At 65.5% G+C, this 26,350-nt stretch overlaps 2 protein-coding genes across 5 annotated transcripts; both read left to right on the top strand.

The window, feature by feature from the left end:
* Window positions 1–3,867: 3,867 nt before the first annotated feature.
* On the top strand, window positions 3,868–11,830 carry CHRD (chordin). Of its 4 annotated transcripts, none has more exons than XM_030494544.1 (23): window positions 3,868–4,147; window positions 4,511–4,614; window positions 5,098–5,224; window positions 5,631–5,774; window positions 5,856–5,976; window positions 6,844–6,940; window positions 7,041–7,182; window positions 7,257–7,397; window positions 7,887–7,969; window positions 8,059–8,206; window positions 8,305–8,411; window positions 8,497–8,613; window positions 8,700–8,856; window positions 8,945–9,186; window positions 9,276–9,389; window positions 9,645–9,845; window positions 9,925–10,018; window positions 10,162–10,218; window positions 10,332–10,435; window positions 10,590–10,692; window positions 10,796–10,950; window positions 11,104–11,197; window positions 11,346–11,830. In XM_030494544.1, the coding sequence occupies exons 1-23, from the start codon at window positions 4,024–4,026 to the stop codon at window positions 11,411–11,413; spliced, it is 2,844 nt and encodes a 947-aa protein (XP_030350404.1). In that variant the 5' UTR covers window positions 3,868–4,023; the 3' UTR covers window positions 11,414–11,830. The 4 variants fall into 4 exon arrangements, with proteins under 4 accessions (XP_030350404.1, XP_030350407.1, XP_030350406.1 ...); XM_030494547.1 differs by having other exon boundaries at window positions 4,029–4,147; window positions 5,640–5,774; XM_030494546.1 differs by having other exon boundaries at window positions 4,089–4,147; window positions 5,640–5,774; window positions 7,257–7,403.
* Window positions 11,831–14,005: 2,175 nt separating this feature from the next.
* CLCN2 (chloride voltage-gated channel 2) lies at window positions 14,006–26,348 on the top strand. The gene is made up of 24 exons (XM_030493758.1): window positions 14,006–14,084; window positions 18,568–18,715; window positions 19,216–19,347; window positions 19,462–19,590; window positions 20,342–20,475; window positions 20,553–20,630; window positions 20,737–20,815; window positions 21,400–21,525; window positions 21,593–21,677; window positions 21,804–21,905; window positions 21,990–22,074; window positions 22,152–22,307; window positions 22,671–22,740; window positions 22,894–23,004; window positions 23,243–23,456; window positions 23,553–23,686; window positions 23,807–23,958; window positions 24,038–24,143; window positions 24,209–24,282; window positions 24,549–24,599; window positions 25,133–25,171; window positions 25,371–25,475; window positions 25,546–25,632; window positions 25,712–26,348. The coding sequence occupies exons 1-24, from the start codon at window positions 14,034–14,036 to the stop codon at window positions 25,916–25,918; spliced, it is 2,655 nt and encodes an 884-aa protein (XP_030349618.1). The 5' UTR covers window positions 14,006–14,033; the 3' UTR covers window positions 25,919–26,348.
* The last annotated feature ends 2 nt before the right edge of the window (window positions 26,349–26,350 follow it).

The raw sequence follows: 26,350 nt of genomic DNA on the forward strand, positions 1-26,350 counted from the left end.
ATAAGCAGTGAGCTCTGTGGAGTTGACGGGTGTTGAAAGCAGGTACGGTGCTCCAGGGCAAAGCCAGGATCTGCTTGGCATGGCAGACGAGGCTGCTTTGGGGTCTCCATCCTGCTCCCCTAGCTGTGCCCTCTGCAGCAGCCCAGGACGAAGACGAGAGCCTCAGCCATCCCCGCCATACCGGCAATGCACCCTCCGTAATAAACTCCATGTGTTCACAGACAGAAAACAGCCTCTTTCCACGTCCTCCATCACCCCCCCAAGCTGCATCCCCCTCCCCATACCTGCCACCCCCAAAACCCTCTCCATCCCCAGCCCCCCTGGCCTTCGTCTGTGGCGGCCCAGCACTGCAAGCAGCCTACCAGTTGTGCAAATATTGCCGGAACGGCTGTAATCCCCGTGTCCAACGTGAATTATGAGATATTTCCACCCATTACGACAGCCCCCCCTCCCCGCCCCGCCGCGTGTGTGCGAGGCTGGGGGGATTAGTCACGGCGCAAGCCACGATCGGCACAAAGCTTTGGGGAGGCCAACGGCCCTCTGCACCCCGGGTTGGTCGAGGGAGGCTCCTTTTAGCAAGAGGGAGTGCCCCTTGTGCCGTCCTGGATCTTGGCTCACGGCTGCTGGGGTGCCTGCAAGGTGGTGGGAGGCAGTGGGAAGGGGGCCCAGGGTGTGCGGTTTTGCCTCGACCCCATCCCCTGGGAGCAGAGGCTCCTTCCTGCCGCCCGAGCCCTGCTCATGTTCAAAGCCGCGAGCAGGCAGCAGCTAATGAGGCCAGACAATAGGAAGCTGCGTGGGGCAGGAGGCTGGCGAGGGCAGCCGCGACACCCGCATGCCAGGCACAGCCCTGGCACCGTGGCCCACAGGACCTTCCGCAGGACCCTTGCTGCTGGGCAGGGCACATGCCCATGAAGCCCTTGGTGGCCCTGTGGGCTGTTCCAGAGGGTGTCATCAGGGCATCCCACCCGCAATGTGCCAGGGTGGCACCCACAGGGGACACCGTCTCCCCACCCGGGGACAAGCCGGGTGCCTACTCAGATAGAGGTGCTGGAGGGTATGGGTGCCTGGCAGGGTGGCTGGGGCTGCCCATGGCCGGCCGGCTCCATCCCCATGTGGTTCCAGCTGCCCACAGCCGGCAGCCCTGTTGGGGCTGTGCCGGCGCCAGGCCTGGCTCTGGAGAGCCTCAGAGCCGCCTTTGTGCAGGACGCTGCCGGCACACATGTGCGGTGCTGGGAAGCAGCTGCTGGGACCGGGACCCTTTCCCAAGTGCCGGCGCCATCCTCCTCCAGACCAGCCCAGAGACCCCCGAGGCTCTGGCAAGCTGCCCTCTGCCCTCTCATGGAGGCACCCCATGGCATTTCCAGGGGCAGCCAGGGCTATGGATGGGGAATGCTCAGGCACAGCTGGGGCATCCCTTTATCCATTTCACCCCTGCCTGCATGCCCCCACTGCAGTGGTGATGCCCCCTCCCTGTGCAGGGATGCCCTCCCGCACTGCCAGGCCCTGTGCCAGCTTACCACCCCAGTCCCAGTCTAGCAGTGCCAGGCCACCCTCACAGCCCCCCTTTGCCCTCACGCTGCCACCCTGTGCCTCAGTTTCCCCCATCCTGAGGACTGCAGACAGGCGGGTTCTCCGTCTCTCCTTCCTTTCCCTGGGAAAGGGGAGGGAGCTGCTTTTGCCGCTTCCCTGCTTCCCCGCGTCCCGCAGCTGAGCCAGGAGACTGTGACGAGCTCGGGGTTCGCAGAGCCAGCAAAGATTCCTGGCACCAGCGGAGCGTCCGGGAGCCATCGCCTGCCTCCTCCCTCCTCGGCCCTGCTCGCATCCCACCGTCCCCCAGGGCCGCTGCCGTGCCGCAGTGGACACTGTGCTGCGACACTGGCACGGCCATGGAGACCCCAGCCCTCCCCTGCCCAACGTGCTGCCGGATCCCAGGCCAGTGGGGAAGCTGGGAGAGAGGAGCGGGGACAGGTCAGTGGCACCACGGGGAACAGCAGGGAGGGCACGGGGCCAGGGGTACCATGCTATAAGGCATGGTCCCCATGTGCAGAAAGTTCTTGGAAGCATCAGGGCACTGGGCATGGCCATGCCCGGGGGATGCCCAAGGCCCTGGCAGTGTCCCAGCCCTGGCGATGCCGCGGGCCGTCCCGCCGGGGGAAGACCATCTGCTCCTCGCTGCCTCCTGCCAGCAGCAGCTCCTGCCACGGGCAGGTCCCCAGCATGGCCAAGGCCCTACAGCCCCGCTGCCCTCGCTGGAGAGGTGCCCACTGCTCAGGGGCATGTGCCAAACTGGGGCAGGGAATGGGATGGGGCGGCTGCGGGCAAGCCGGGGATGGGCAGCCCCATGTGGGCTGGCATCAGGGACATGGAGTGGTGGGCTGCAGCCCCCCCAGCTTCTTGCTGGGCCACGGAGAGGCCCAGGAGGAGCCTTCTGGGGAGGCAGGGGCCTGTTGTGCTCCAGCTGTGCCGTGTTTCCCTAGCTACACTGCGCAGCTGGCCGGGTGTTTGTACCGCCCGGAGTTGATTTTGGCAGCCCTGCGTTTCCCCCTCCTCCCTTCCCCATGCGCCTTCCCCTCCGGGGGCGCCTGCCCGCCACGCACCCGTCACCCGTCCCTGCTACCTTCGGTGCGGGTGTCAAGGCAGGGACACGGGTGGCACACACCGGCCCCCCTCCCCACAGTCTGTGCCACGGTTTCCCTAGCTGGATGATGATCTCCCCAGACTTTTCCATGGTGTGCACTCACTGCCCACCATCTTCATCAGCTCAGGCACATGTGGGTGACGAGCAGGACCAGTGCTGGGTGCTGCTCTCTCAGCCTCTTCCACGGCTGCCCCCTCCCCTCCCCAGGCAAGGGAACCCAGGCACCTGGGCTCCTGTCCCACTGCAGCCACTGTCACTGGTGGGCAGCAGCCCGGGGTCCTGCCCTGGAGCCTTCCTCTGCCCAGGGTGGACATAAGCCAGGGGGATTTGGGGATATCGAGGGCACAAGTTGTGGGGTGCATGTGCCTTTGCAGAATGCAGAGTGGACTGGGGGAGTGCAGCATGCTTCAGGGGCCTATGCTCAGGGTTGCTGAGTGGATGGAGGATCTTTATGTCCTGGGGAAGGGCTGGCTGCATGGGAGAGGTCTGCAGGGGGTCCATGTGCCTCAGGGGATGGTGTGGATGGACGGTGCCCTGCAGTGCCCCCTGTCCTGGGGCACCAAGTGGCCTGAGATCGGACCGAGTGGATGGAGGAGTCCCCAGGTTGTCCCATGCCTGGGAGCCCTGGGGGTGCTGTATGGATGGGGAGCCTGCAGGATGCCCCGTGCCCAGGACATGCCCCATGCTAGGGAAGAGTATATGGATTGAGGAGAGGAGCATTTGAATGGGGGTGCCCCACAAATGGCTTATTCCCAAGGAGGCTTATGTGGATAAGAGACTCCCTGGGGGCTCATATGGGTGGGGGCATGCCCGGGATGTCCAGTGCCCATGAGCACCCTGAGCTCTGTGGAAGGGATGCGGATGGTGGTGTCTCCACAGTGCCCTGTGTCCTGGAGGGTGCTGTGTGGATTGAGGGGGTGGGTGTGCCCAAGACGCCCAGCTCCTGGGGGTGCCCCGTGCCCTGCGGGAGGGTATGTGGATGAAGGCATCCCTCACATGCTCTGGGGCTGGCATGTGAGCGGGGGTGCTCTGCACCCGGGGGTACCCCGTGCCCGGGGGAGGGGGGCAGTGGATGGGGGGGTCCCCAGGACACCCCGATGAAGCTGCGCGCCCCGGGGTGCCGCGGGACGGCCCGTGCCCGGCGGGTTTGGTGTCCGGGGGGGGTCGGAGGGCCGTGGGGGCGCGTCCCCCCCCGACCGGCAGCTGCCTGCGCCTCATTAGCGGGGCCTTTGTTTGCACAGGGCTCGCAGCTCCCGCTTGCCCATGCCGCCGCCTATAAAGCGGAGCCGGAGCCGGCGGCCGGGCAGAGGCGGCGGCAGCGCCCGGCAGCGCCCGGCCCCCCCTCCCCGCCCCCGGCCGCCTGCCCGCCCCGGCCGGCCGGCACGATGCGCGCCGCGCTGCTCTTGCTGCTCGCCCTGCTCCTGCTGCTGCCCGGCCGCGCCGCCCGCCCCAAGCTCGCCCTGCCCATCCGGCCCGACACGGACCCGCTGCCCGCCGGCGGGGCGGCAGGTAGGAGATCCCCTTCCTTCCTCCGCTCCGGGCACCCCCCCGTCCTGTACAAGCCGCTGCCGCACCCCCCCTTCGTACGTCCCGCTTCATGCACCCCATCCCTGCCACCCGCGACCCCGTCTTTGCACCGCATGCCTGCACCTCCCTTTCCTCCCCTTTTCTTGCACCGCTCATCCCGCTCCGGGTCCCCCGGGTGGTCGGGACCGGCACCGGGAGCAGCACTGGGAGCGGGATCGGGAGCGGTCGCCGTGCCCAGCGGGCGGCGGGGCGGTGCCGGCCGCTGTCCGGGGCTGCGGCAGGGGGGTGCCCGCGGCCCGGAGGGTGACGGGGGCGACGGTGGTGGTCGCGGTGGGGTCTCCACAGGCTGCGCCTTCGGGGGTCACTTCTATGCCCTGGAGGAGACGTGGCACCCGGACCTGGGGGAGCCCTTCGGGGTCATGCGCTGTGTTATCTGCCACTGCGAGCCGGTGAGTGCGCCTGCACACCCCCCTTCCCTCGGGAGATTCCCCCAGGACCCGGCCCTGCTGGGAGGGAGCTGGAGGAGGGGGAGTTCGATCCCTTCATCCAATGCAGCCCCTCCTCACGGAGAAGGGAAGCGGGGATCGCTGCAGCCAGCCGGACACCTGGATGTCCTCCCCCGCGGCAGCGGGGAGGAGAAGCGGGGTTTAAAGGATCAGGCTTCATTCCTCCTCCACCTCCTTGGGGATGGCCCCCGGCCCCCTCCTTCCCTCCGAGCAGACCCCCGGGGCCGGGACTGGCGGGGCCGCGCACAGCTGGGCAGGGGACGGGGGGCCGTGGGGAAGGGGCCCGGGCTTGGCTGCCATTCAGGCAGCTTGGGGCTGCGCAAAGTGTCCGCGCTGCCCGCGGGGGCTCCAGATGGGCCGGAATGGGGGAGCCAGGCTGCGCCGGGGGGCACACCTTGGCACAGCTCTCTCGGGCTCTTCCCGCAGCAGAGGAACCGCCGCGGGAAGCCAGCGGGAAAAGTGAACTGCAAGAACATGAAGCAGGACTGCCCGGTGCCCGCCTGTCCCCGGGCCACGCTGCTGCCCGGGCACTGCTGCCACACCTGCCCCAAAGGTGAGGCCAGCGGCTGCCTCCCTGCAGGAGGGTCCCTCTTGGGCTGGGGAGGAGGGCACTATACACACCTCCAAAAAGGGCTGCTCGCTTTGTTGTGGAGCCTATCGTTGCTCTGCAGGATGCTTGCAAGATGATGGTCGGGGGAAGCTCTGGTGGGAACAGCTGTTCCCACACCACCCTGGGAGGGGTGCAGGGAGGGTGCATAGGGCTCAGCACCCTGCCTGTCCATCTGCCTGTGCACAGCATGCCCCTGCACGCCAGCTCAGAGCCCCACAGTGGTTCATAGGGCACATCTCAGTCTATCTTGGGAGGGGGGATTTATTATTGCCTTCCCCCCCCCCCCCCCCAGCTCTTGGGCACAAGCAGAGTGGTGCAGTGGTCTCCCTCTGTGCCCATCTCATGCCAGCTTTGCCAGGCCCCCCGGAGAAGAGTCCTGCACCTGCCTTCAACACCTTTGAGTACTTCCAGGACAAGGACGACCTGGACAAGCCCTACAATGACCGCTCCTACCTCAGCTCCGAGGGGCTGGCCCGTGATGATGCCCGAACAGGTGAGTTGCCCACCCAGGCAGGCAGCAGTGGTGTGGGGCACACCCCTGTGCTCCCCACTATCATCAGCATCCTCTCCCCAGAGTTTGTGGCCTTGCTGACAAGTGGTGGCCCAGAGCCATGGCACCCGACGTCCAGTGCGGTGGCCAAGGCTCGCTTCACCCTCCTGCGCTCCTACCTGCTCTTCTCCATCAGCTATGAGCGGTGAGTCCTGCTCCCTGTCCTCTGCCCAGGCTGGCACAGCAGGCACCTCCCGCCCAGAAAAAGGGGGGATGCAGCAGTGCTTGTGCCTCAGTTTCCCTTCCGACCTCCCTCTGCGGTGCCACAGCCTTGCATTGGCAGGGTGAGAGATCTGGGGAGGGGTCGGTGTGCTGGGGGTCCAGTCTGGGCAAGCAGCCGGGATTTCGGCACACCCACGGCGCCGGCCGGGCCTCACCCCTTCGCCTCCAGGTCTGGAGTGCGAACAAACGGGAACGGCTCCAGGGCTCCATGGAGGACGCGGGCGCAGCAGGGCAGAGGCGCTGTGCCGCCCTGCAGGCTCTGCTGCCGGGATCCCCCATCCTCGCGATGCCCTCCACGGATGCCCACTGGCGGCCGAGCCGCTCCTTTTCCTCCCTCCTTCCCGCTCCAGTTTCTTCTGCTCTTCCTTGCTTCCAGGCCCCTTTGCATAGTAAAGTGGTGACTAATTTCCAGCTCCAACCGGGGGAGCCAAACGGAGCCGAAAATGCTCCTAATTTGCAGCCGGGCCCAAGTGCTCGGCTCCTGGCGGGTCCTGCCCTGCCGCTGTTCCCGGTGGGGACCCTGCCGCTTTGGCACCACTCCGGAGCAGGGGAGCCTAGGGGACCCATGCCGAGCTGGCACCCAGCGGGACGGCAGCCCGGGTATGGGCTGGCAGAGCGTGGTGCTTGGGACCCCAGGGGGATGTCATCCTTCTCTTGCCCCCCCCAGATCTCTTAGTGATTCCCATGTGCCCTCCCCGATGCACCCCTGGGCTCGGTGCTGAGCGAGGGTGGTGCCAGGGGAGGGGGAGGCCGGGCAGGGTGTCCTTGCTCACCCCCTGGGTGCCCGCAGGCTGGGGCGGCCAAGCCGGGTGCGTTTCAGTGATCCTGAGGGCAATGTGTTGTTCGAACACCCCGTGCAGAAGAGCGCTGCCTCCGAGGACAGCATGGTGAGAGGGGACGGGAGGGTGGGGGCCACGGTATCCCTCCCTCTCCCTGCCTGGGTATGCGGTGCCCCCTGCCCCTGCCCAGCTCTGCCGTCACCTGCAGCTCTGCGGGATGTGGAGGACAGTGTCCAAGGCCAACGTCCAGCTGCTGAGGGGGGAGCAGCTCCGTGTGTCCCTTGTCACCCGAGCACAGCCCTCTGGAGAGGTCCATGGGCACATCCTCAAGCACCGGGCGCTCTTTGCTGGTTAGTCCTGCTCCCGCCTGCCCAGCTGGTGGGTGCCCACTAGGATGCCCCTCACACCCCCTCTCCCCACACAGAGACGTTTGGTGCCATCCTGACTCCATCAGACCCCACACACCTGGGTGCTGGGGGCATGGCCATGCTGACTCTCAGTGACACCGAGAACAACCTGCACTTCATCCTCATGGCCCGGGGGCTGCTGGAGCCTGGTGCCAGGGGTGAGGGTGGGCACAAGCACCCTGCAGGGCCTGGCACTGCCTGGGCGGGTGCTGCGTAAGGCTGGGGAGTGCATGTCATGTGTGTGGCTTGGGGTTTGGGAGTCAGGGTGGGTGTATGGGCTGGGTATGGTAGAGGTGGGGATGTGGTGTTCATAGGGGTCGTTGCATGATTTGGGGTCTGCACCCATTGGGGTGTGTGTGGTGTGTACCTGTGGGGGGCCGTGGGCCCAGGGGGTGCTGGAGGGCATATAGGATGGGGAGATCAGTATGCAGAAGGATGGGTTTAGGATGTGGGTTGTTCGAGGATTTGAAGAGGGGAGAGGGGAGTGGTGAGGATCACTGTGTGCACAGGCATCCAGGCATGCAGGACATGGGGGATCGGGTGCACGGGTTTGGTGGTAGTGGGCACAGAGCGTGGGTTTGGGGGGCAGAGGGACGGTAGCCACAGGCCCCCTGTCCAGTGGGTCTAACCCCCTCTGCCATGGCCAGAATCCCCCTGGGTTCCGCTGCGGGTGCGCATCCTGCACCAGGGCCAGACGCTGCGGGAGGTCCATGCCAACATCACTGTGGAGGTAAAGCCCTCTGTTCCCTCATGGGCCCCAGCAGCTGCAGTGCTGTCCGTGCCAGGGCTGAGACGTGGCACTGTGGCTGCCCCTGGCAGGACCCCGACTTCGCGGAGGTGCTGAGCGAGCTGTCTGCCCACGAGCTGCAGTGGCTGGTACAGGGGCAGCTCCGCATCATGGCTGAGACGGAGGGCCGGCATGCACGCCAGCTGGCGGGCACCATCACCACCCGCCGCAGCTGTGACAGTGAGCATGGGGCAGGCTCGCTGGGGCGCAGGGGGGGTGCCCGTGCCCTGCCATGCCAACCTTCCCCTCTGCCCCGTGCCTCTCTCCCTGGGCTGAAGCCATCCAAAGCGTGCTGTGCGGAGCGGATGCCTTGCTGCCAACCAAGACAGGGGCTGTAGGCTCAGCCAAGCTGGCACTGCATGAGAATGGCACCCTGGAGTACCAGGTAGGTGAGGGGCACCTGTCTCCCTCCTGGGGATCCCAGGGGGCATCTCTCCCGCTGGCACTGCTCCTCAGCACCCTGCCCACAGGTGCAGGTGGTGGGCACTGCCAGTGAGGTGGTGGGCATCACGCTGGAGACCAAACCCCGGCGGAAGAGCAAGAGGAACATCCTGTTTGACATGACACCCAGCTACAAGGACGGGCTGGTGAGCACTGGGTGGCACTGGGGGGGTTAACACGGGAGCTTTGAGTGAGTCCCCATCCCAACCTGTGTGGTCTCCTGTGGTGCCAGGCCTGGGGCACCTGGCAGAACCCCAGTGCCCGCGATGCCCACATGCTGCTGCAGAATGAGCTCTTCCTCAACGTGGCCACCAAGGACTGGGCGGAGGGTGAGCTGCGGGGCCAAGTCATCTCCCTGCCCTACAGTGGGCTGCTCGCCCGCTACACAGGTACAGGGAGGCACTGGGGGTGGTAACAGGGGGCAGCGGGGCAGCCCCCCACCCCCTGCTGCCTCCCATGGCTCCTGTATGTGCGCAGAGATGCCCGTGGTGCTGGCAGGGCAGCTGGTGTCCCCCCCGGTGGGCAGCGGCGCCGGGGGGCATGCCTGGCTCTCGCTGGATGAGCACTGCCACCTGCACTATGAGATCTCGGTGGCGGGGCTGGGCCGCCCGGCCGATGGCACCATCAGTGCCCACCTCCACGGCGTGGCTGAGCTGGGTGAGATGGGCACCCGTCCCCACCAGCACAAACGCCTGCTCAAGGGTTTCTACAGCACCGAGGTGAGGCAAGCACCTGGTTGGGGCACCCCATGGCGGGGGCCAAGCCAGCCCTCATGTGCTTCCCTCTGGTGCCCCTCTCACCCTGGCAGGCTCAGGGGGTGGTGAAGGACCTGGACGCTGACCTGCTGCAGCACTTGGCCCAGGGCACTGCTTTCCTGCAAGTCAGCACCAAAGCCCACCCTAATGGAGAAATGCGAGGACGGGTAGGTTCTTATCTGCACAGGACACCCCTACCCCTCCCCACCAGTGCCTGGGGTCCCCAGAGGGGTGGTACTGCCTGGAGCGGGGTGGGAAGGGCACAGGAAGGGGGCCACGCTGTGGAATGGTCCCAGCAGCCTGGTGTGATGTGTACTGTGGTCATGGGTGCTTCTTCCATCAGCCGTGTCCATGGAGGGCATCTGGGCATTGGCATAGGAAGAGGATCCCCGGGCGGTGCCAACCCTGTTGCCCCTCTCCAGGTGCACATCCCCAACCAGTGCCACGCAGGAGGGACCCGCCTGGCCCTAGGGGAGGCTGAGCTCTCTGAGGGCACCAAGACTAGAGACGTGGAGCAGCTGAAGAAGGACCCTAACTCCTGCTTCTTTGAGGGGCAGCACCGGGCACACGGCACTCGCTGGGCACCTGACTATGACAGGAAGTGCTCCGTCTGCAGCTGCCAGGTACGGCCTGGGGTGCATGCCGGGGGGGCAGCACTGTCAGTAGTGCCCCTTGTAACAAGCCCTGACCTGCTGCCCCCAGAAGCGCACAGTGATCTGCGACCCTATCCTGTGCCAGCCCCTCAACTGTACCCGCCAGGTGCACCCCGAGGAGCTGTGCTGCCCCATCTGCGAAGGTACCTGGGGGACAGGGGTGTCCCAGGCAGGGGGCTGGGGGAGCAGAGGGCTTCCCTATGGGAGCAAGGTGGGGGGTCCCTATCTGTGCCCCTGCTGCTGGGACCTTGTGTACCTCATGGCCTTCCTCAATCCTTCCTTGCAGAGAAGAAGACTGGGCAGGAGGAGCTGAAGCTGGAGCGGGCACGGGACAGTAGTGAGGGTGAGTTCTAGCGGGCATAGCCTGAGGGGGCAGCTCTGCCCCTCTGGCCTCCCTGGCATCTCCACGAGGGCTGTGCCCACCCCTTCCTCATATTCCTCCTCTTCCTCTCCCAGGCTGCTACTTCGATGGGGACAAGACATGGCGAGGCTCTGGCACCCGCTGGCACCCTGTTGTGCCCCCCTTTGGCCTCATCAAATGTGCCATCTGCACCTGCAAGGTGAGTGCTAGTCCCAGCTCCCTCCTTCCTCCCAACCTGGGCTGGTGGCAGAGCTGCCCCAGGACCCATGGGTGCCTGCAGCTACCGGGCACTGTATCAGGGACTCAAACCAGGGAGGCGGGTTTGTGTTGACTGCCCTGTGCACTCCCTGCAGGGCACCACGGGTGAAGTCCACTGTGAGAAGGTGCAGTGCCCGCGCCTCACCTGTGCCAACCCTGTGCGTGCCAGCCCCTCCGATTGCTGCAAGCAGTGTCCAGGTACCTGCACCCCCTCTGCTCTAGGGTCTCCCAGCACAGCCCCTCCATGCCACCACTGGTGGTGCCACAGGGGCTGGCAGCTTCCCACTGCCCTTTCCTACAGCCCCAGAGAAGAGTGTCCCTGAGCTGGCTGACACCATGCAGGCGGATGGGCCACGGGCATGCCGCTTCGGGCGCCGCTGGTACCTCAACAATGAGAGCTGGCATCCCTCCGTGCCCCCCTTTGGAGAAATGAAGTGTATCCTGTGCTGGTGTGTGGTGAGTGTGCCAGGCTTTGGGTGACAGCAGGGGAAGGAGCCCCTGTGCCAGCCCACAGTGCTTCAGGGATGGGAGACCAGCACAGGGTAGCTGCATCCTGAGAAGCCGCCAGCCCCCAAACCCCCGTGCTCAGCCCCTCTTTCTGCCCCACAGTCGGGGGAGACACACTGCCAGCGCCAGGAGTGCCCGCCAGCTGCCTGCACCAGCCCTGCCAGGAGGGACAACCCCTGCTGCTCCAAGTGCCGTGGTGAGTGCCACTGCTTCCCCAAACACCCTGTGGTGGCCTCTGCGCCTTCCCAGCTCCCTTGGTGCTGAGCCAGGGCTGTGACCAATCCAAATGCCCTCCTGGCACCTGCCATACCCATCTCTCAGCCCTACTTTCCCCTCCCCTGCAGCCCCGGATGCCCCTGTGGATGCACGGGAGAAGGCCCATGATGCCAGGGCAGAGGCATGGAGCCGCTGAGCAGTGACTGCTGCCCAGAGCGGGGCGAGCACGCAGTGAGGCCAGGCGGCTGTGGGGGTCCCAGCCGCCCATTTGCCCCCATGCAGGGCAGGGGGCACAGAGGAGCACAGCGGGGTGGACACAGCCAGACGCCCAGCCTGGGCACCCCTTCTTGGCCCAGCCACGGTGCTGGGGCTGTCCTGCCCGCTCATGCCCCTGGGCAGTGGCTGGGCTGGTGGAGACACCCACTTCCCTCCCGTTCCGAGCACCTCTGGCCAGTGGGCGCAGTGGGCATGGTGCCTGCCTTGTACATAGTGTAAAATCTCTCCAGCCCCCGTCTCCTTGTGCCCCACCCCCGGCTTGGCCGGGCTCATCACGTAATTTATGGTGCCCGTGGACAGGGGTCCTGATGTATTTATTAAAACCAGAGATACTGTCCACCTGGCTCCCTGCCTTTTTCTCTAGCAGAAGCTGCAGGGCTGTTTCTCTGCATTCCACTCTGGCCTCCAGTGGGACTTGCAGGCCTTGCTGAGTTTGGGGGTGCATATGTTGGGAGGGGGAACTGGGGGACATGGGGTCTGGGAGCCAGTGCAAGGCTGGGGCCACCAGGGGTGGTGCTTATAAGGTGGCACTGGACAGGATCAGAGCAGGGTCCAGTGCCCATGGCTGGGGCCATGCTGCCAGCCCTGCCTCTGCCCATGGCAGGGGGTGTGGATGCAGAGCCAGGTGCTGGTGTGCGCTGGCACAGGGACAGCCGGGCTCTGTACCCCGCACCTCCGTGGTGGCGCAAAGAGCCCAGTTCAGGGCCCCGAGCCAGCTGCCACCCACAGGGGCGCCTGCCCACAGCAAACTGAGTGCTGAGGGCTGCGTGTGCCGCACAGCCACCAATACCGGTGCCAGCACACACTCTGGGACAGCGGTCCCCAGTCACCCCAGTACAGCCGCACTGGACTAAGACCTCATGTGGCTGATTGGGCCCGTGGAAGTCGCAGTGCTGCCACCTGCTCTTCGGTCCCCAGTGCAGGGGACTGAAGCACCTTTGAGGACATCACTGTGCAGTGCAGGGAAACTTGGACAGACTTGGAAACTGGGGCAGCACCAGAACTGTATTGGACTATAGTGGAACAGTGCCACAGCTGTAGGGAAAGTAACACTGGACTCTACTGGGACGGTATTGAGGCATACTGGCACAATACCAACACCATGGTGGGACAGCGTTAGCCTATACTGGATCTGTGCCAGAGGCAACACTGGGCTAATGGTATGGCAATAGGAAGATGACACTGGGACATACTAGACTGGGACAGAGCCCTGGGTGCTGATCTGGGTGTCCTGCCCTGGGCACGCCCACAGCTACCTGGGTGCCTGTGCCAGCAGGGTTGCAGCACCCATGGTGGCCTTGCAGCATGCTGGAGGCCCACACCGGGACATGCTGTCAGCAGCAGACAAAGCATGTGTCCTGGCACAGGGCTGCCCCTCTGGATGAGCATCCTGGCTCAGCCCCTAGATGACAAGCAAGGAGGGAGCTCTGTGCCCAAGGACACAATGAGCAGGCAGCCCATTTTATCACCTCCCTGCAGCAAATCGGTTCATGTCCGGCAATGAACCCTCCCAGGCTGGCACAGGGCAAGTCCCAACCCCCAGCCTGGCTATCATTACCCACCCTTGGGGGTGCCAACGTCAAACCAGAGGGTGGCACCCAGGCGCTGAGAACTAGCCTGTCCCTGGTCCTGCAGCACCAGTCCAGCACTGCCACAGCTCCGTCTTTCCCTGCACCCAGTTCTTGCCACGAAGGTGCCATGCCCCAGGGCAGAGGGTGAGCTCGGCTCTGCCAGCTGCCCCTGAGCCCGTGGCACAGGGAGACGGAGGTCCCGGCAGCCAGCTGGCCATGCCGGAGCGCTTTGCCCAAGAATTGCCGGTGCCAAACTCTGCCTGTGTGCCCCTCCAGAGCGGGCGGAGCTGCTGCTGCTCAGCGGTTGCGGCAGCGAAGAGTGGAGCCCATCTGCTTTTCATGGGGCTGGCAGTCACGGGACATTGAGCAGCACCACGGTAAGGACGAGATCTCTGCCAGCTTTGGGGATAACTGGTGTGTCGAAGTGTCCTGTCACCCATGGGCATCTACGGGCCCCCCTGTGTCCTCAGTGCCAAGGCCTCCAGGCACTCTGCCACCTCAATCTGATCCTCAGCCAGATACGGCCATGAGCCTGGGGGCTGCCTGCCCGTGGTGCCCCCAGCGCTGTCTTCCCTGCCCTGATGCCCACATCCCATCGGGGAGAAACGACGGGGAAGTGGGGACCAGTGTTAGCCCCACACCAGCCCCGTGTCCCCGCGGGAAGAGGGAGCAGTGTGTCCCATGTACCGGCGGTCACCCCACACCAGCTTTTACCCACTCGTCGGCTGCCCACGGGCGGCATCCTCCTCTGGGAAACCCGTAGGCAAAGGCCACGGGTGGAACGGGCAGAGGCACGCTGCCCGGCGCCGGGTGCTCGGCGCTGGGTGCCGGTGCTGCCGATGGAGGCGGAGCGCGGCCGGTCCCTCCCTCGGGCAGTGCCCCGGGCCCGCCCCGCACGGCCCGGGAGGATCCGCCGCCGCCGCGGGCACCGGCACCGGCGCGGCCAGGAGCAGCGGCAGCGGCGGCACCATGGCCGCCGAGAGCGAGGAACAGCGGGCGCTGCAGTATGAGCAGACCCTGGTGAGTGCGGCCGGCACCGGGCACCGGGGGACACCGGGGGGCACCGGGGGGCATCGGGCTCGGCGGCACGCCGGGGGGCGGGGGCCGGGGCGGGGGTGCTGCCCCGCTCGCGGTTGCGGTGCTGATAAGCTCTGCGGAGCACGGTTTGGGGTGCCGTGTCCAGGCTGTGGCTGGGCAGGTGCCACCTCGCAGCCCCCTAGGCGGTGGAGGAGCCCAACTGAGCCCCCAGCCCCAGGGCAGGACTTTGGCACACACCTCACCTCTCTCCCCAAAACTCCTCATCGCTGAGGAGGTGATCCCCACTCTCTGAGGGCTCCCAGAGGCACCACCTGGGCACCCTTCACCCCCTGTCCTGCGTGTCCCCAGCCCTCTGCCCCCAAGATAGCGTATCTCCCCAGGTATCTCCCCCGGTATCTCCCCCGCCTGCAACCTTAGCCCCATGTTTACCACTCCTTCCCCTCCGAGGCCGCCCTGCTGGCACCCGGGTGCCCAGTTGACCCAAGGGTGTCCTCCCGCCCCATCGTGCCCGCAGCCCTTGGACATCTTGTGCAAAGGTGCTTCTCCCTGGCGTCCACTTGAGATGGTGCCCGGGGCGAATCAGTGAATGGGTACTTTGCCCTGGCAAAAGCATTCAGGCAGGCAGGGCTGGAGAGGTGGGCATGGAAGCAGGAGCTGAGCTGCTGCAGGGTACCTGTGCCCCCAGCTGCCCGAGTTTGCTGAGACGCTGGGCCGGTTGCTGCAAGCAGGGCTGGCCCTGATGAGGCTTGCCCACCCAGCACATGGGCACGTGTCTTTCCAAGCACCCAAAGCCCTTGACTGGGGGTGCCCCTCAGTGTCCCTTTCCCATAGCTCTCAGGTAGCTGTGGGGCACTGGCCGGCCATGGGAGCCCTGGCTGTGCTGGCATCTCCATGATCTTATCAGCCCCATGGTGCCTCCCTGGCAGGGCTGAGCCGGGGAGCAGCTGAGGGCACAAGCAGGGGTACGTGACACTGTTGGATGTGAGCCATGTAGGTGGCTGCCCCCTCTGCCTGCCACCTGGCTGCCCCTGGGTGCTGTGCCCAGGGTTGGTGGGCAGAGAGGACAGCCCAGCTGGGCACCGCTGGGCGGAGGGGCCTGTGGGCAGTGTGGGAGGGAGAGGCATGCCAGACTGGCATCGGGGCAGCCTTGCACGGTGCCAGCAGACTTTGCCCTCCTTTCCTCTGGGCGGGGTAGCGCCCATGCCCTGGGTGCCCTAGGGTGCCCATCCCCATGGCCTCTGGGCAGTGGCTAGGCTCATGAAACCACCTGGGGCTCGTGGGTGAGGCTGGCTGCCGGCTCCTGTCCCATAGCCTCAGGCCTGGCTTTTGGGAGCTGCCTGGGCACATGCTTGGCAGGAGGGGTGCCTAGCCCTCCCCAGTGCATCTGAGCCACCACCAGCTCCTGCTGGCACCTGCCAGGAGGGTCAGGATCCAGCTGGAGCCTGGCATAGGCTGGTCTGAGCCAGACAGCCCTGGGGACAGCTCTTGCTGCCCGTGCCCAAAGCCAGGGCATCACAGCCAGGTTGCAGGACTGTGCCCAGCCCTGCCTGAAGAGCCCCATCCCTATTCCACATCCTTACCCCCCAAAATTTCACCAGCCCTGCGTGCCCTGGCCACGGTGCCACTGGGGCTGGCACAGCCCCAGCCTTAAAGGTTTCCCTAGGCTGAAGCATCGCTCCCTGGGGACCCCATGTTGGGCAAGCACCCGTGAGAACTCCTGGCCGAGCCCAGAGGGTGCTGGGATGCACTCCAGCCCCAGTGCCCCCCGCATGCCAGGCTGCATGGCGAGGAGCAAAGGGCCCCTGGGAAGGGGGGGATTAAGCTTGACAAACTTCCCTTGTTCGCTGTGGAGCCACTCAGGGCGATTAGAACCCAGCTAAGACGGGCAGCGTGACACGCACCCCCCAGCGTCCGCCTGCCCACTGCCAGCCCAGGAGACACCCCCCCAACCTCCTGCCTTTAAACATCCCCCCCAGGATCAGGGTTTGGGGGGAGGTTGGCTGGCATCGCGGAGGTGGGCACTGCTGCCAGGCAGGCTGGGTGCTATGGGACAGGGTGGCACGGGGACATGGCAGCGCCAGATGCCAGCACCCGCCCCAGGTGCAGCATCGCCCGGGCGCAGCGGGCACTGCGGGCTGGCACTGCAGGGGGGCTGCGGCACGGCCGGTGCTCGCGGCGCAAGAGCCCGAGACTCACATAGTGGCCTTGGCCTGCGCCCGTGTCCCCGGATGCCCCCCGCCAGACCCCCCCCCCGTGCCCGTTCCCTGCCTGCCCGGCACTGTGATTGTTCAGCTGCTTCACGGCGGAGGCTGGAGTCCCGGGGCTGTTTGTGTTTCAAAAGGCCTTTGTGGAAAAATAACCCGAGCGGGAACAGGAGGAGGAGGAGGAGGAGGAGGAAGGGGAGAGCCCACCACTAGCCCTCGCCATGGCCCCCTTGCCAGGGCTGCGGGCCCAGGGTCCCATGTGCTGCCTGCGAGGCCATGGCACGGGGCAGAAGAATGGCAGAGGGTGGCACAGGGTGTCAGTGGCATGGCACAGGGTGGCAGCGGGGTGGCACAGCCCCTTCGCTTGCATCCCTGTTGTTGCAGGTGGGGTTGGCTGCAAACCGGGGGCAGATGGGGAGCAAAATCCTTCCTCCCCAACCAGGCTGCACCCCCTGGCTCTGGGCATCCTGCGGGGTGCCCCAATGCCCAGAGGGCAGTGTGGCAGCCCCCGGCACAGCCCCAGGAGGTGGGAATGGAGCTGGTTTGGGGGCACTCAGCTTGAGAGTGCCCCAGTCCCAGCCAGGGCCAGCCATGGGGCAGCAGTGGGGTCAGAGGAGGCGGGTGCTTGGCAGGGGGACAGCACTCCTTGGGGGGCTGACCCATTTTGTCTTCCAGAGGAAACAAGCTTCGCCCGAAGGGAGCCTTTGAACACAGGGCCCCGTGCAGGGCTGGGGTCCTCCTCTGGCAGCCAGCGCCTGATCTGGGCCCCCAAGGTGGCCATGTCAGCATCTCCGCTTTGCTTGTGTCTTCCCCCCAGCACATTTTCATAGGGCAAGGTGCTGCTGAGCTGGAGTTGGGGGGAAATCCATGCTAGGAAGGGGATAAGCAATGAAAATGCATGTGCACCCCCCTCACCGTCTGCCTCCTCACCCTCCCTCCTACTGCTGAGCACAACCCAGGTATTAGACAGCGGAGAATCCACCTGGCGCCGCTCTGGCTGCTTTCTGCTCCCTGCCAAAGGGACCTGCGCAGGAGCGATGCTGTGTGAGAAACACACCTTTACACCATCCCCACAGGGAGCTGGCACATGCCAGCAGGCCGGGGGGGTGTGAACAGGACCGAGGCGACCAGGGCTGGGCTGCCCACGTGCCCAGCGCAGTGCCCGCCCGTGGCGATGCCCCTCCGCCAGGCACTGGCACTGGCATGGGCCGTGCCGGGGAGGAGGACAGCAGTGCCCTGGCTGGGCGGCCACGCGCTGCACTGGCATGGCACAGCGGGTGGGCATGCCATCGGCATGGGGCTCACGTCGCCCCGATGTGGGAGCCTGGCAGGGCCCCCGCGGTTCTGAAGCCTCCCTTTGTGCCAGGCCAACCTCTGGCTCTTGGCATTCAGGTCGTGCTGGGGGGAGCGAGGCGGAAACCAAGCAACCGAGTCCTTGGCAGTGCCCGCCAGCATGGGACAAATGTCCCCGGCTCGGTGGGGAGGACAGGCACAAAGAGCTCCTGGCCAGCAAGGGGGCACTGCCAGAACCACCCCCTGCCTGGGCCAAGCCACGTGCCATGGACAGGCAGGAGGGACTCAGGAGGAGGGAGTCCCCCTCGAACCTCCTTGCTCCCCAAACCCCTCCTCATAGCCCAGGGACTGCCCCATGCCTAATGCTGTGACCTCCTCTGCTAGGACTGGGGGTATGCTCTGTCCCCCGCTGTCCTCCTGCCTCCCTGCTGCCGGCTGAGACCAGCCAGCTCACGTCACGTGTAGAAAGCCGAGGCTGCCTCCCGGGGGGGCATCCTGGCCCTGCTTTCAGTGATGGCGACGGGAGGTGCCTGCAGAGTGCCAGCACAACCCCAACACCAGCCCTCAGAGAGTCTTCCGGCCAGGCTGGCCCTGCTCCCATCACCGGAGGCCCTTCCCCACCCTTTGCCAGCTCAGCCGGTGCCTGAGGCACCTGGGCAGGGCTGGGACTGGTACCGGCGGTACCGCCTGCCTGCTCTGGGTGTGTGGGGAAAAATGATCGCCATGGATCCCCACACACCTTATCTGCCCAGCCTATTCCCACACCCTTGCGGGCAGCCCAGGAACCGCAGAGGCACCACCGCCCCTTCCCCTGGGGTGCCATGGCCACCTGCCTCTCACCTGGCATCCCCCCGGTGCTGGGCGGCCATGCCAGCGTGCCCATGCTCCCCTGCCTCAGTTTCCCCCTTGTGCGCGGGAGCCAGGGTGCCAGCCTACCATGACCCCCCTGCCCGCTCCTTCCTCCCCAGATGTATGGGCGCTACACGCAGGACTTGGGCACCTTCGCCAAGGATGAGGCAGCCCGGCTGCGGCTGCATGGGGAGGGGGACACCCCCAGGCCCCGCCGCCCCTCCGAACTGCTGGAGTACACCCAGGGCCGCTGTGCGCCCTGCCGAGGTAAGGGCCACAGGCGATAGGGACATGGGAATGGGGGGACACCAGTGGGCACAGCCCCACAGCAGCATGTGGCCTGGGCATGGCTACCCACCCTGCCGCAGTGGTGGGAGGTAGGGTTTCTCTGGCTGTCATGGGACACCGGCGCCGAGGACAATGCCACCTGCCCGCCGGGCAGCGGGGACACAATGGCCCAAAATAGACAGGCATGCCGCAGCGACCGGGGGCCCCGGCCCCTCTGCCTGGGGCCGTGCCAGGGGGGCTGTGCTGGTGGGAGGTGCACGCCATGTGCGGCTGTGCACAGCCAGAGCCCGCCATTCCCACCGTTCCTGTCCGCTGGTGGCTGTGGCGTGGCACCGTGGTGCTCCTGCACCGGCTAGTGCCAGCGGTGCTGGGTTGGTGCCACTGGCTGTGAGCACTTGTGGCCCTGCCAGCCTGGCCCTGCCGCCCCGGTGTGCCCATCTGTGGGGCGCCTGGCCCTGAGCCTACCCTTGTACCCACAGTCTGCGCCTTGCAGTGCCAGCGGTTCCTCTTCTCCAAGGTGGGTGAGGACTGGGTCTTCCTCATCCTCCTGGGGCTGGTTATGGCGCTGGTCAGCTGGGCCATGGACTTTGCCATCGCCACCTGCCTCCAAGGTGAGTGGGCACCAGCGGGCTCCCGGGGCCATGGTGGGGCATAGGGTGGCCGTGTCGCAGTGCCCCACCATGCCCCTTGCTACTTGCGACCCGCTCGGCTGGATGTGCCCGCAGCCCAGAAGTGGATGTATGGGGGCCTGGACACCAACGTGCTGCTGCAGTACCTGGCTTGGGTCACCTACCCCACTGTGCTCATTACCTTCTCGGCTGGCTTCACCCAGATCCTCGCTCCCCAGGCTGTGGGTAGGGCACTGGGGGGGTGTCTGCACCCCAGCGGGGTGTCCTCTCCCTGGGGCTATGGGTTGGGAGGTGTCTGGGTGTCCTTCTTGGCTGTGGGGTTGGACTTCCAAGGACTATGAGCTGGACTTCAGAGGGTCTTCTGTAAGCTATGAGGTGGATGACTTCCTGGGCTATAAGGTTGGGGGTCCTGGGGAGTTTCCCAGGGCTATGGGCTAGTCTTCAGAGGATCTTCTGGGGCCTGCAGGGTGGATGTCATAGAATCAGCTAGGCTGGAAAAGACCTTTAAGATCATCAAGTCCAACCTTTACCCCAGTACTGCCAAGTCCACCACTAAAGCACGTCACTAGAGGCCTCATCTACATGGTTTTTGAACACTTCCAGGGACAGTGATTTAACCAATTTCTGGGGCTGGTTGTCTTCCAAGGGCTATGGGCTGGTCTTCAGAGGGTCTCCTGTGGTTTAAGGGGTGAATGTCCTCCTGGGCTATAGGGTCTTCCTGGGGCTAAAAGCTGGCCTTCAGAGGGTCTCTTGGGGGCTACGGGATTAGGGTCTGCAGAGGGCTATAGGTTGAGCTGTCCCTACACGGCCACGGGGCTCTTCTGCTGACTGTGCTGTGGGGAGGGGTTTCTCTGGGGTCTCTATATGGCACTGGGATGTGGCAGAGTGTCAAGGATCCCCCTGAGAACTATGGGGCAGGAGCTGCCCAGTGTCCCCCCTCGATGGCCATGAGCCAAGGCTGTCTCCATGGGACTAGGCTCGGGGATCCCTGAGATGAAGACCATCCTGCGGGGCGTTGTGCTAAAGGAATACCTCACCTTCAAGACCTTCGTGGCCAAGGTGATCGGGCTGACTTGTGCCCTGGGCAGCGGCATGCCCCTAGGCAAGGAGGTGAGGGCAGTGCCCGGGGCAGGGCAGGCAGGGGAGTGGGGGGGACACCATCCTCAGCCCCACCACTGCCCTTGCAGGGTCCCTTCGTCCACATTGCCAGCATGTGTGCAGCCCTGCTCAGCCGCTTCCTCTCCCTCTTTGGGGGCATCTACAAGGTGAGCAGGACAGGCTGGCACCTGGGGAGCTCCACCAGTGCCCCCCAGCATGTTCGGAGGTGCTTGGGACAGGGGCAGTGCCCACTCACCCCTGGCTCTCCCACAGAATGAGGCGAGGAACATTGAAATGCTGGCAGCCGCCTGCGCCGTTGGTGTCGGCTGCTGCTTCGCTGCTCCCATCGGAGGTAGGGTCACCGTGGGCCCCCCACATCCCCTGCACCTCCTGGCCGGGCACCGTGGTCTGCCCAGCAAGGCAAGCAGGACCCCCAGGACAGCTGGTGTGGGAGAGGGCAGTGCTGCTTAGCAGGGAGGAGGAAGGGGGGAGCGGGCACCATCCTCCTGGAGGTGTAACGTCTGCTCTCGTCCTCTTCCCTGCCGCCCTGCGCTCCAGGGAGCTCCCTGCTCCAGCCCCGCTGAGCCCTGCCCGTAGGTTGGTGATGTGTCTAACTCTTTCCTTGCCTTTTGCCTGATGCCTGTCTGCCTGTCTGCGTGCGCCCCATCCCACCCCAGTGCCACCCGCCATGTTGCTGCTCGTGTCCCTGTGCTACCCTCTCGCTCTTGCCAGCTGCTGCTCCGCTATGCCCGCTGCAGCCAGCTGGGGACTGGCCATGTGCTTTGCCAGGGAAGCCCTTGAACCACCCCATAGTGTGTCCGTGGGGCTGGCCAGACCCCTGCAAGCCCAGCACAAGCATGGGGCAGCAAGCATGTCAGGCACTGGGGGCCCACCTGGGTTTTGCCGTCTCCCTTGTGTGCTTCCCCCCGGTGCCAGGCGTCCTCTTCAGCATCGAGGTCACTTCCACCTTCTTCGCTGTCCGCAACTACTGGCGTGGCTTCTTCGCCGCCACCTTCAGTGCCTTCATCTTCCGTGTTCTCGCCGTCTGGAACAAGGATGAAGGTATCCCTGGTGGGGTGGGGAGCGCAGGGCTCCCCCCACCAGCCCCCTGACCCCTGCCATCCCCCAGAGACGATCACAGCACTGTTCAAAACCCGCTTCCGCCTCGACTTCCCCTTTGACCTGCAGGAGCTGCCTGCCTTCGCCGTCATTGGGTGAGTGTGGCCACCCCAGTACCCGTGCCGTGGCCCTGGGGTGGCAGAGGCATTGCTGGCAGGTGGTGATGGTGGTGTCAGTGGCAGTGGTGGCAAGGGGTAAGCACCCACATGTCCCCTGGCCAGGATCGCCAGCGGCTTTGGGGGTGCGCTCTTTGTCTACCTCAACCGCAAGATCGTGCAGTTCATGCGCCGGCAGAAGACCATCAACCGCTTCCTCATGAAGAAGTAGGTGCCTGGCGGTCCCTGGCACTGGGGTGGTGCAGCTGGGGCTGCACCAAGGTCACCCCCCGCCCCGTGCCACCCTGCCAGGCGCCTGCTCTTCCCTGCCCTGGTGACGCTTCTCATCTCCACGCTGACCTTCCCGCCCGGCTTCGGACAGTTCATGGCTGGCCAGGTACCTGCCATGGGGTGACGCACTGGTCCCCACCCCAGGGTCTCCGCCAGCCCCAGCTGACCCCTGCCCATCACCAGCTCACCCAGAAGGACACCCTGGTGACACTCTTCGATAACCAAACATGGGCCAAACAAGGGCTCAGTGACGAGTTCGAATACTTGGGCATCCTGGAGGCCTGGCACCACCCCCGCTCCAACGTCTTCATCACCCTTGTTGTCTTCATCCTCATGAAGGTGGGTGCCTCTTGTCCCTGCCAGCCCTGGGGTGCCACCAGGAGGCTCTGCGGAGGGCCTCCTAGGTGCCACCAGGGAGGTGTTGGGTGGTTGCCAGCAAGGTGGCACTGGGTGGCTGCTCACAGAGGCCACCCAGGTGTTGGCTGGGTGCTCCGACTTGCCGTCAGAGATCTTGGCTGGGAGCCACCAAGGTGCCACCAGGGAGGTGCTGGCAGGGTGCCCCCAGGGAGGAGTGGGGCTGCCCCATGGCACGGTGCGTTGCCCATGTGTTGCTCAACAGCAGCCAGCTGTGGGTCATGGCAGGGGCAAGAGACTGGGCTGGGATGAGGAGGGCAACTAATAGATGTCTGCATCTCCACACAGTTCTGGATGTCAGCCCTAGCCACCACCATCCCAGTGCCCTGCGGAGCCTTCATGCCTGTCTTCGTCATCGGTGAGAACCTGTCCCCATGCAGGCACGACGGGAGGTACCATGGGTGTCCCCAGTGTTCCCTCCCCAGCAGTGCTGGGGTAGAAGAGAGGACATGAGGCTGGGTCGGGTGCTGGGAGAGCCCGGTGCCTGCTCCCAGCCCCTCTCTGTGGGCAGGGGCAGCTTTCGGGCGCCTGGTGGGGGAGAGCATGGCAGCCTGGTTCCCTGATGGCATCCATACCGACAGCAACACCTACCGCATTGTGCCGGGGGGCTACGCCGTGGTGGGTAAGCACTGGGCTGGCACAGGGACACCATGGTGGGCATCCCTTGGGCATCCTCCAAAGGAGCTGATGGGTTCCCCAGGGCTCACGTGCTGTCCCCAGGGGCTGGGAGTGACACCACCCCTGGGGGTGTCCCCGAGAGGTCCCAAGGGCTCTGGGTTGGTGGATGCCCATGGGGCGGGGACACAGCCTGGCAGGCAGCACCTGACAGTTGCCCCTCTGCCTCCTGTGGACGGGCGCAGGGGCGGCCGCACTGTCGGGCGCTGTCACCCACACGGTGTCCACGGCCGTCATCGTCTTTGAGCTGACGGGGCAGATCTCGCACATCCTGCCCGTCATGATCGCTGTCATCCTGGCCAACGCTGTGGCCCAGAGCCTCCAGCCCTCCCTCTACGACAGCATCATCCGCATCAAGAAGCTGCCCTACCTCCCTGAGCTGGGCTGGGGCCACCACGAGTGAGTGTGTGTCCCCTGCTCTGTCCCCAAGCCCCTCACCAGGCACAAGGGGAAGGGGTGGCATCACTCTGAGGCCACCATTACCTTCCCGGGCAGGAAATACAATGTGCGGGTGGAGGACATCATGGTGCGGGACATCCGCTATGTCACCCTCAACTGCAAGTACCGTGACCTGCAGCACGTTCTGCACAGCACCAAGATGAAGAGCCTGCCGCTGGTGGAGTCAGCCGGTGAGATGTGGGCAGGGGGCTCTGCCGGCGCCCACCCCAGCTGTGGGGTGTGCCGGGATGTGTGTGGGGGTGGCAAAGGGGGAATCAGGAGCCGACGCGGCCCCTCGTTGCCTCCATCAGAGTCCATGATCCTGCTGGGCTCCATCGAGCGGGCGCAGCTGGGGGCGCTGCTCAGCCACCAGCTCAGCCCCCAGCGCCGGCTCCAGGCCCTGCGGCAGAAGGTGCTGGCCGAGGACGAGCATCAGCTGGCCGACGCCAGCATCCGCTTCCAGGTGAGAGGGGTGGCCACCTTGGGGGCTGCCTGGCCAGGGTGCCCCCGCCGCTGTGTCCCCACCACCCGTTCCCCCACAGATCAGCACGGAGGCCTCGTCGGGCACCTCTGCCCACGCCACGCCCCGCAAGCCCCTGAAGCCGGCGCTGAAGCGGGTGCCCAGCGGCCTGCCCGAGAGCCCCCCAGGTGGGTCAGCACCGGCCCCCCCCCGAACCCCTTGTGACCCCACTGACACTGCTCCCCACCCACAGCTGGCACCGCCAACCACTCCGGCATCGCCCTCAAGAGCCTCTTCTGTGCCAACCCCACTGCAGACCCCACCGAGGTGAGTGTATGGCCCTGCCTGGCACTTCCCGGCCCTTTCCACCCACTGCCATCGTTTCCCATCACTCCAGTTCCTTTTCGTCCCTTCACGCCTGTTCCCAGTCCCTGCCCACCCATTCTCATCCCTGCCTGTCCCTGCCTCTCCCTGCCCATCCCTGCCCATGGCACACAACAGCCGTTGTTCCTTCCCGCTCGCCCCTGCCCGTCCCTGCCACGGCACGTCCCTGCCGTGCCCTAACACCACTGTCTCTCCCCGCGTGGCGCCAGGCCGAGGGCACAGCCTATCGCAAGGCCAAACACGTCCGCATTTCCATCGTGGTAAGCTGCAGCCAATAGCAGGCTGGGCGTGGTTCCTCTCAGCTAATCAGAACCCAGCACGGGTTCTCGGAACCAATCAGGAGCCTGGCAAAATTCTGTTCGGCCAATCATGTTCGGCCTGTGTCTGTGCAGCCGATCTGTCTGTCCTGATTCTTCTCAGCCAATCACAGTGTACATCCTCCCAATCCCAAATCTTCCTGGCAAATCATAGCATGACCTGGAGCCTCTTGGCCAGTCGCTGCTGTCTTATTTGCCCCACTTTGCTCAGCCAGTGACGGCACAATTTGCATTCTCCCCACAAATCACAAGCTGGCTTGTCCTACCTTGGCCAACCATGGTGTGACCTATGTCCTCTCAACCAATCATGTTACCTGACCTGCACCTGCTGCCTGCACCCTACCCATGCTGCTGCAGCCCCATTGCACCTGCCTGTACCCTGCTCGCTCCCTGCCCCTGGCCTGCCCGCACCCTGCCTGTGGCCAGCGTGCAGGCATGCTGTCCTGCGGGGCTGCTCACGCTCTCCTCTTCTGCAGGAGGAGATGGATCTGGGTGACAGGATGACCCCAGAAGAGGTGAGGGGATGGGCAGGGGCAGGCAGGACCCTCTTGCCCACAGGGGACCGATGGGGTGCTGAGGCAAAAGGTGGGCAGTGGAGGGGGACAGGACATGGATAACACCAATGTCCTCATAACACTGGGTGCAGGAGAGGGTCCTCACTGGCACCCTGTGGGGCCATGTCCCCTCACCCCGCCCCATGGCATCCCTCCCCAGATCCTGGAGTGGGAAGAGCAGCAGCTGGACCAGCCGGTGGACTTCAGCAGCGCCAAGATCGACCCTGCACCCTTCCAGCTGGTGGAGCACACCTCACTGCACAAGGTGCGCCTGTGCCACCCTGGACCTCCTCCCCGATCCCCCAGACCCCAGACTCAGCCCCCTTTTCCTGCAGACCCACACCATCTTCTCGCTGCTGGGCCTGGACCATGCGTACGTCACCAGCATCGGGCGCCTGGTGGGCATGGTGTCCCTCAAGGAGGTGAGTGGGGGGTGATGGGGTTGGAGGGGCATGAGGGGGAACTGAGAGCCGCCTGCCCATGTGTTTGGGCTGCCCGCAGCTGCGCAAGGCCATCGAGGGCTCGCTGACAGCCAAGGGGGTGAAGGTCCGCCCGCCGCTCGCCAGCTTCCGCGACAGCACCGCCAGCACTGGCGAGCCCGACACCACTGCCCTGCACCAGCTCTGGGACCGCCACCAGCACCACCCCATGCCCCGCGAGGCCAGTCCCGGGGGTGACGATGATGATGACAGCCCCAAGGGACAGTGAGATGGGGGTGTCCACCCCCCCTGTCCCCAGGGTCTCTGGCAGGTGCCAGAGGCTGCCTGCCCCGTGCCTGCTTGTGCCAGGCTCTGCATAGGGGTGGCACTCTCAATCGAGAACCACTGCCCCCTCCCTGTGCCAGGGCCTGGCCGGGCGCCCTCCAGCCTGCCTCTGCCCCCCACCCCCTGACAGCTTCTGGGGCTTTCCACTTCACTACCTCTGCCCCCCCAGCCCCTGGTGCCCCCCAGCACAGCCACTGCACTCACCCCCCACCACGGGCGCCACACTGTCCCTGCTCAGGGTAGCACAGGGGGCAGAGGGGCAGCAGGCCAGGGTGTCCACAGGGACACAGGTGGGCACTGCCCCCCTCCTCAGCACCTCATGGCTGAGAAGGAGGGACCTGCCTCCTCTCTGCTGTGCATCCTCCCCATGTAAATA

The sequence above is a fragment of the Strigops habroptila genome, chromosome 8, assembly GCF_004027225.2.
Source record: "Strigops habroptila isolate Jane chromosome 8, bStrHab1.2.pri, whole genome shotgun sequence".
NCBI classification, from domain to species: domain Eukaryota; kingdom Metazoa; phylum Chordata; class Aves; order Psittaciformes; family Psittacidae; genus Strigops; species Strigops habroptila.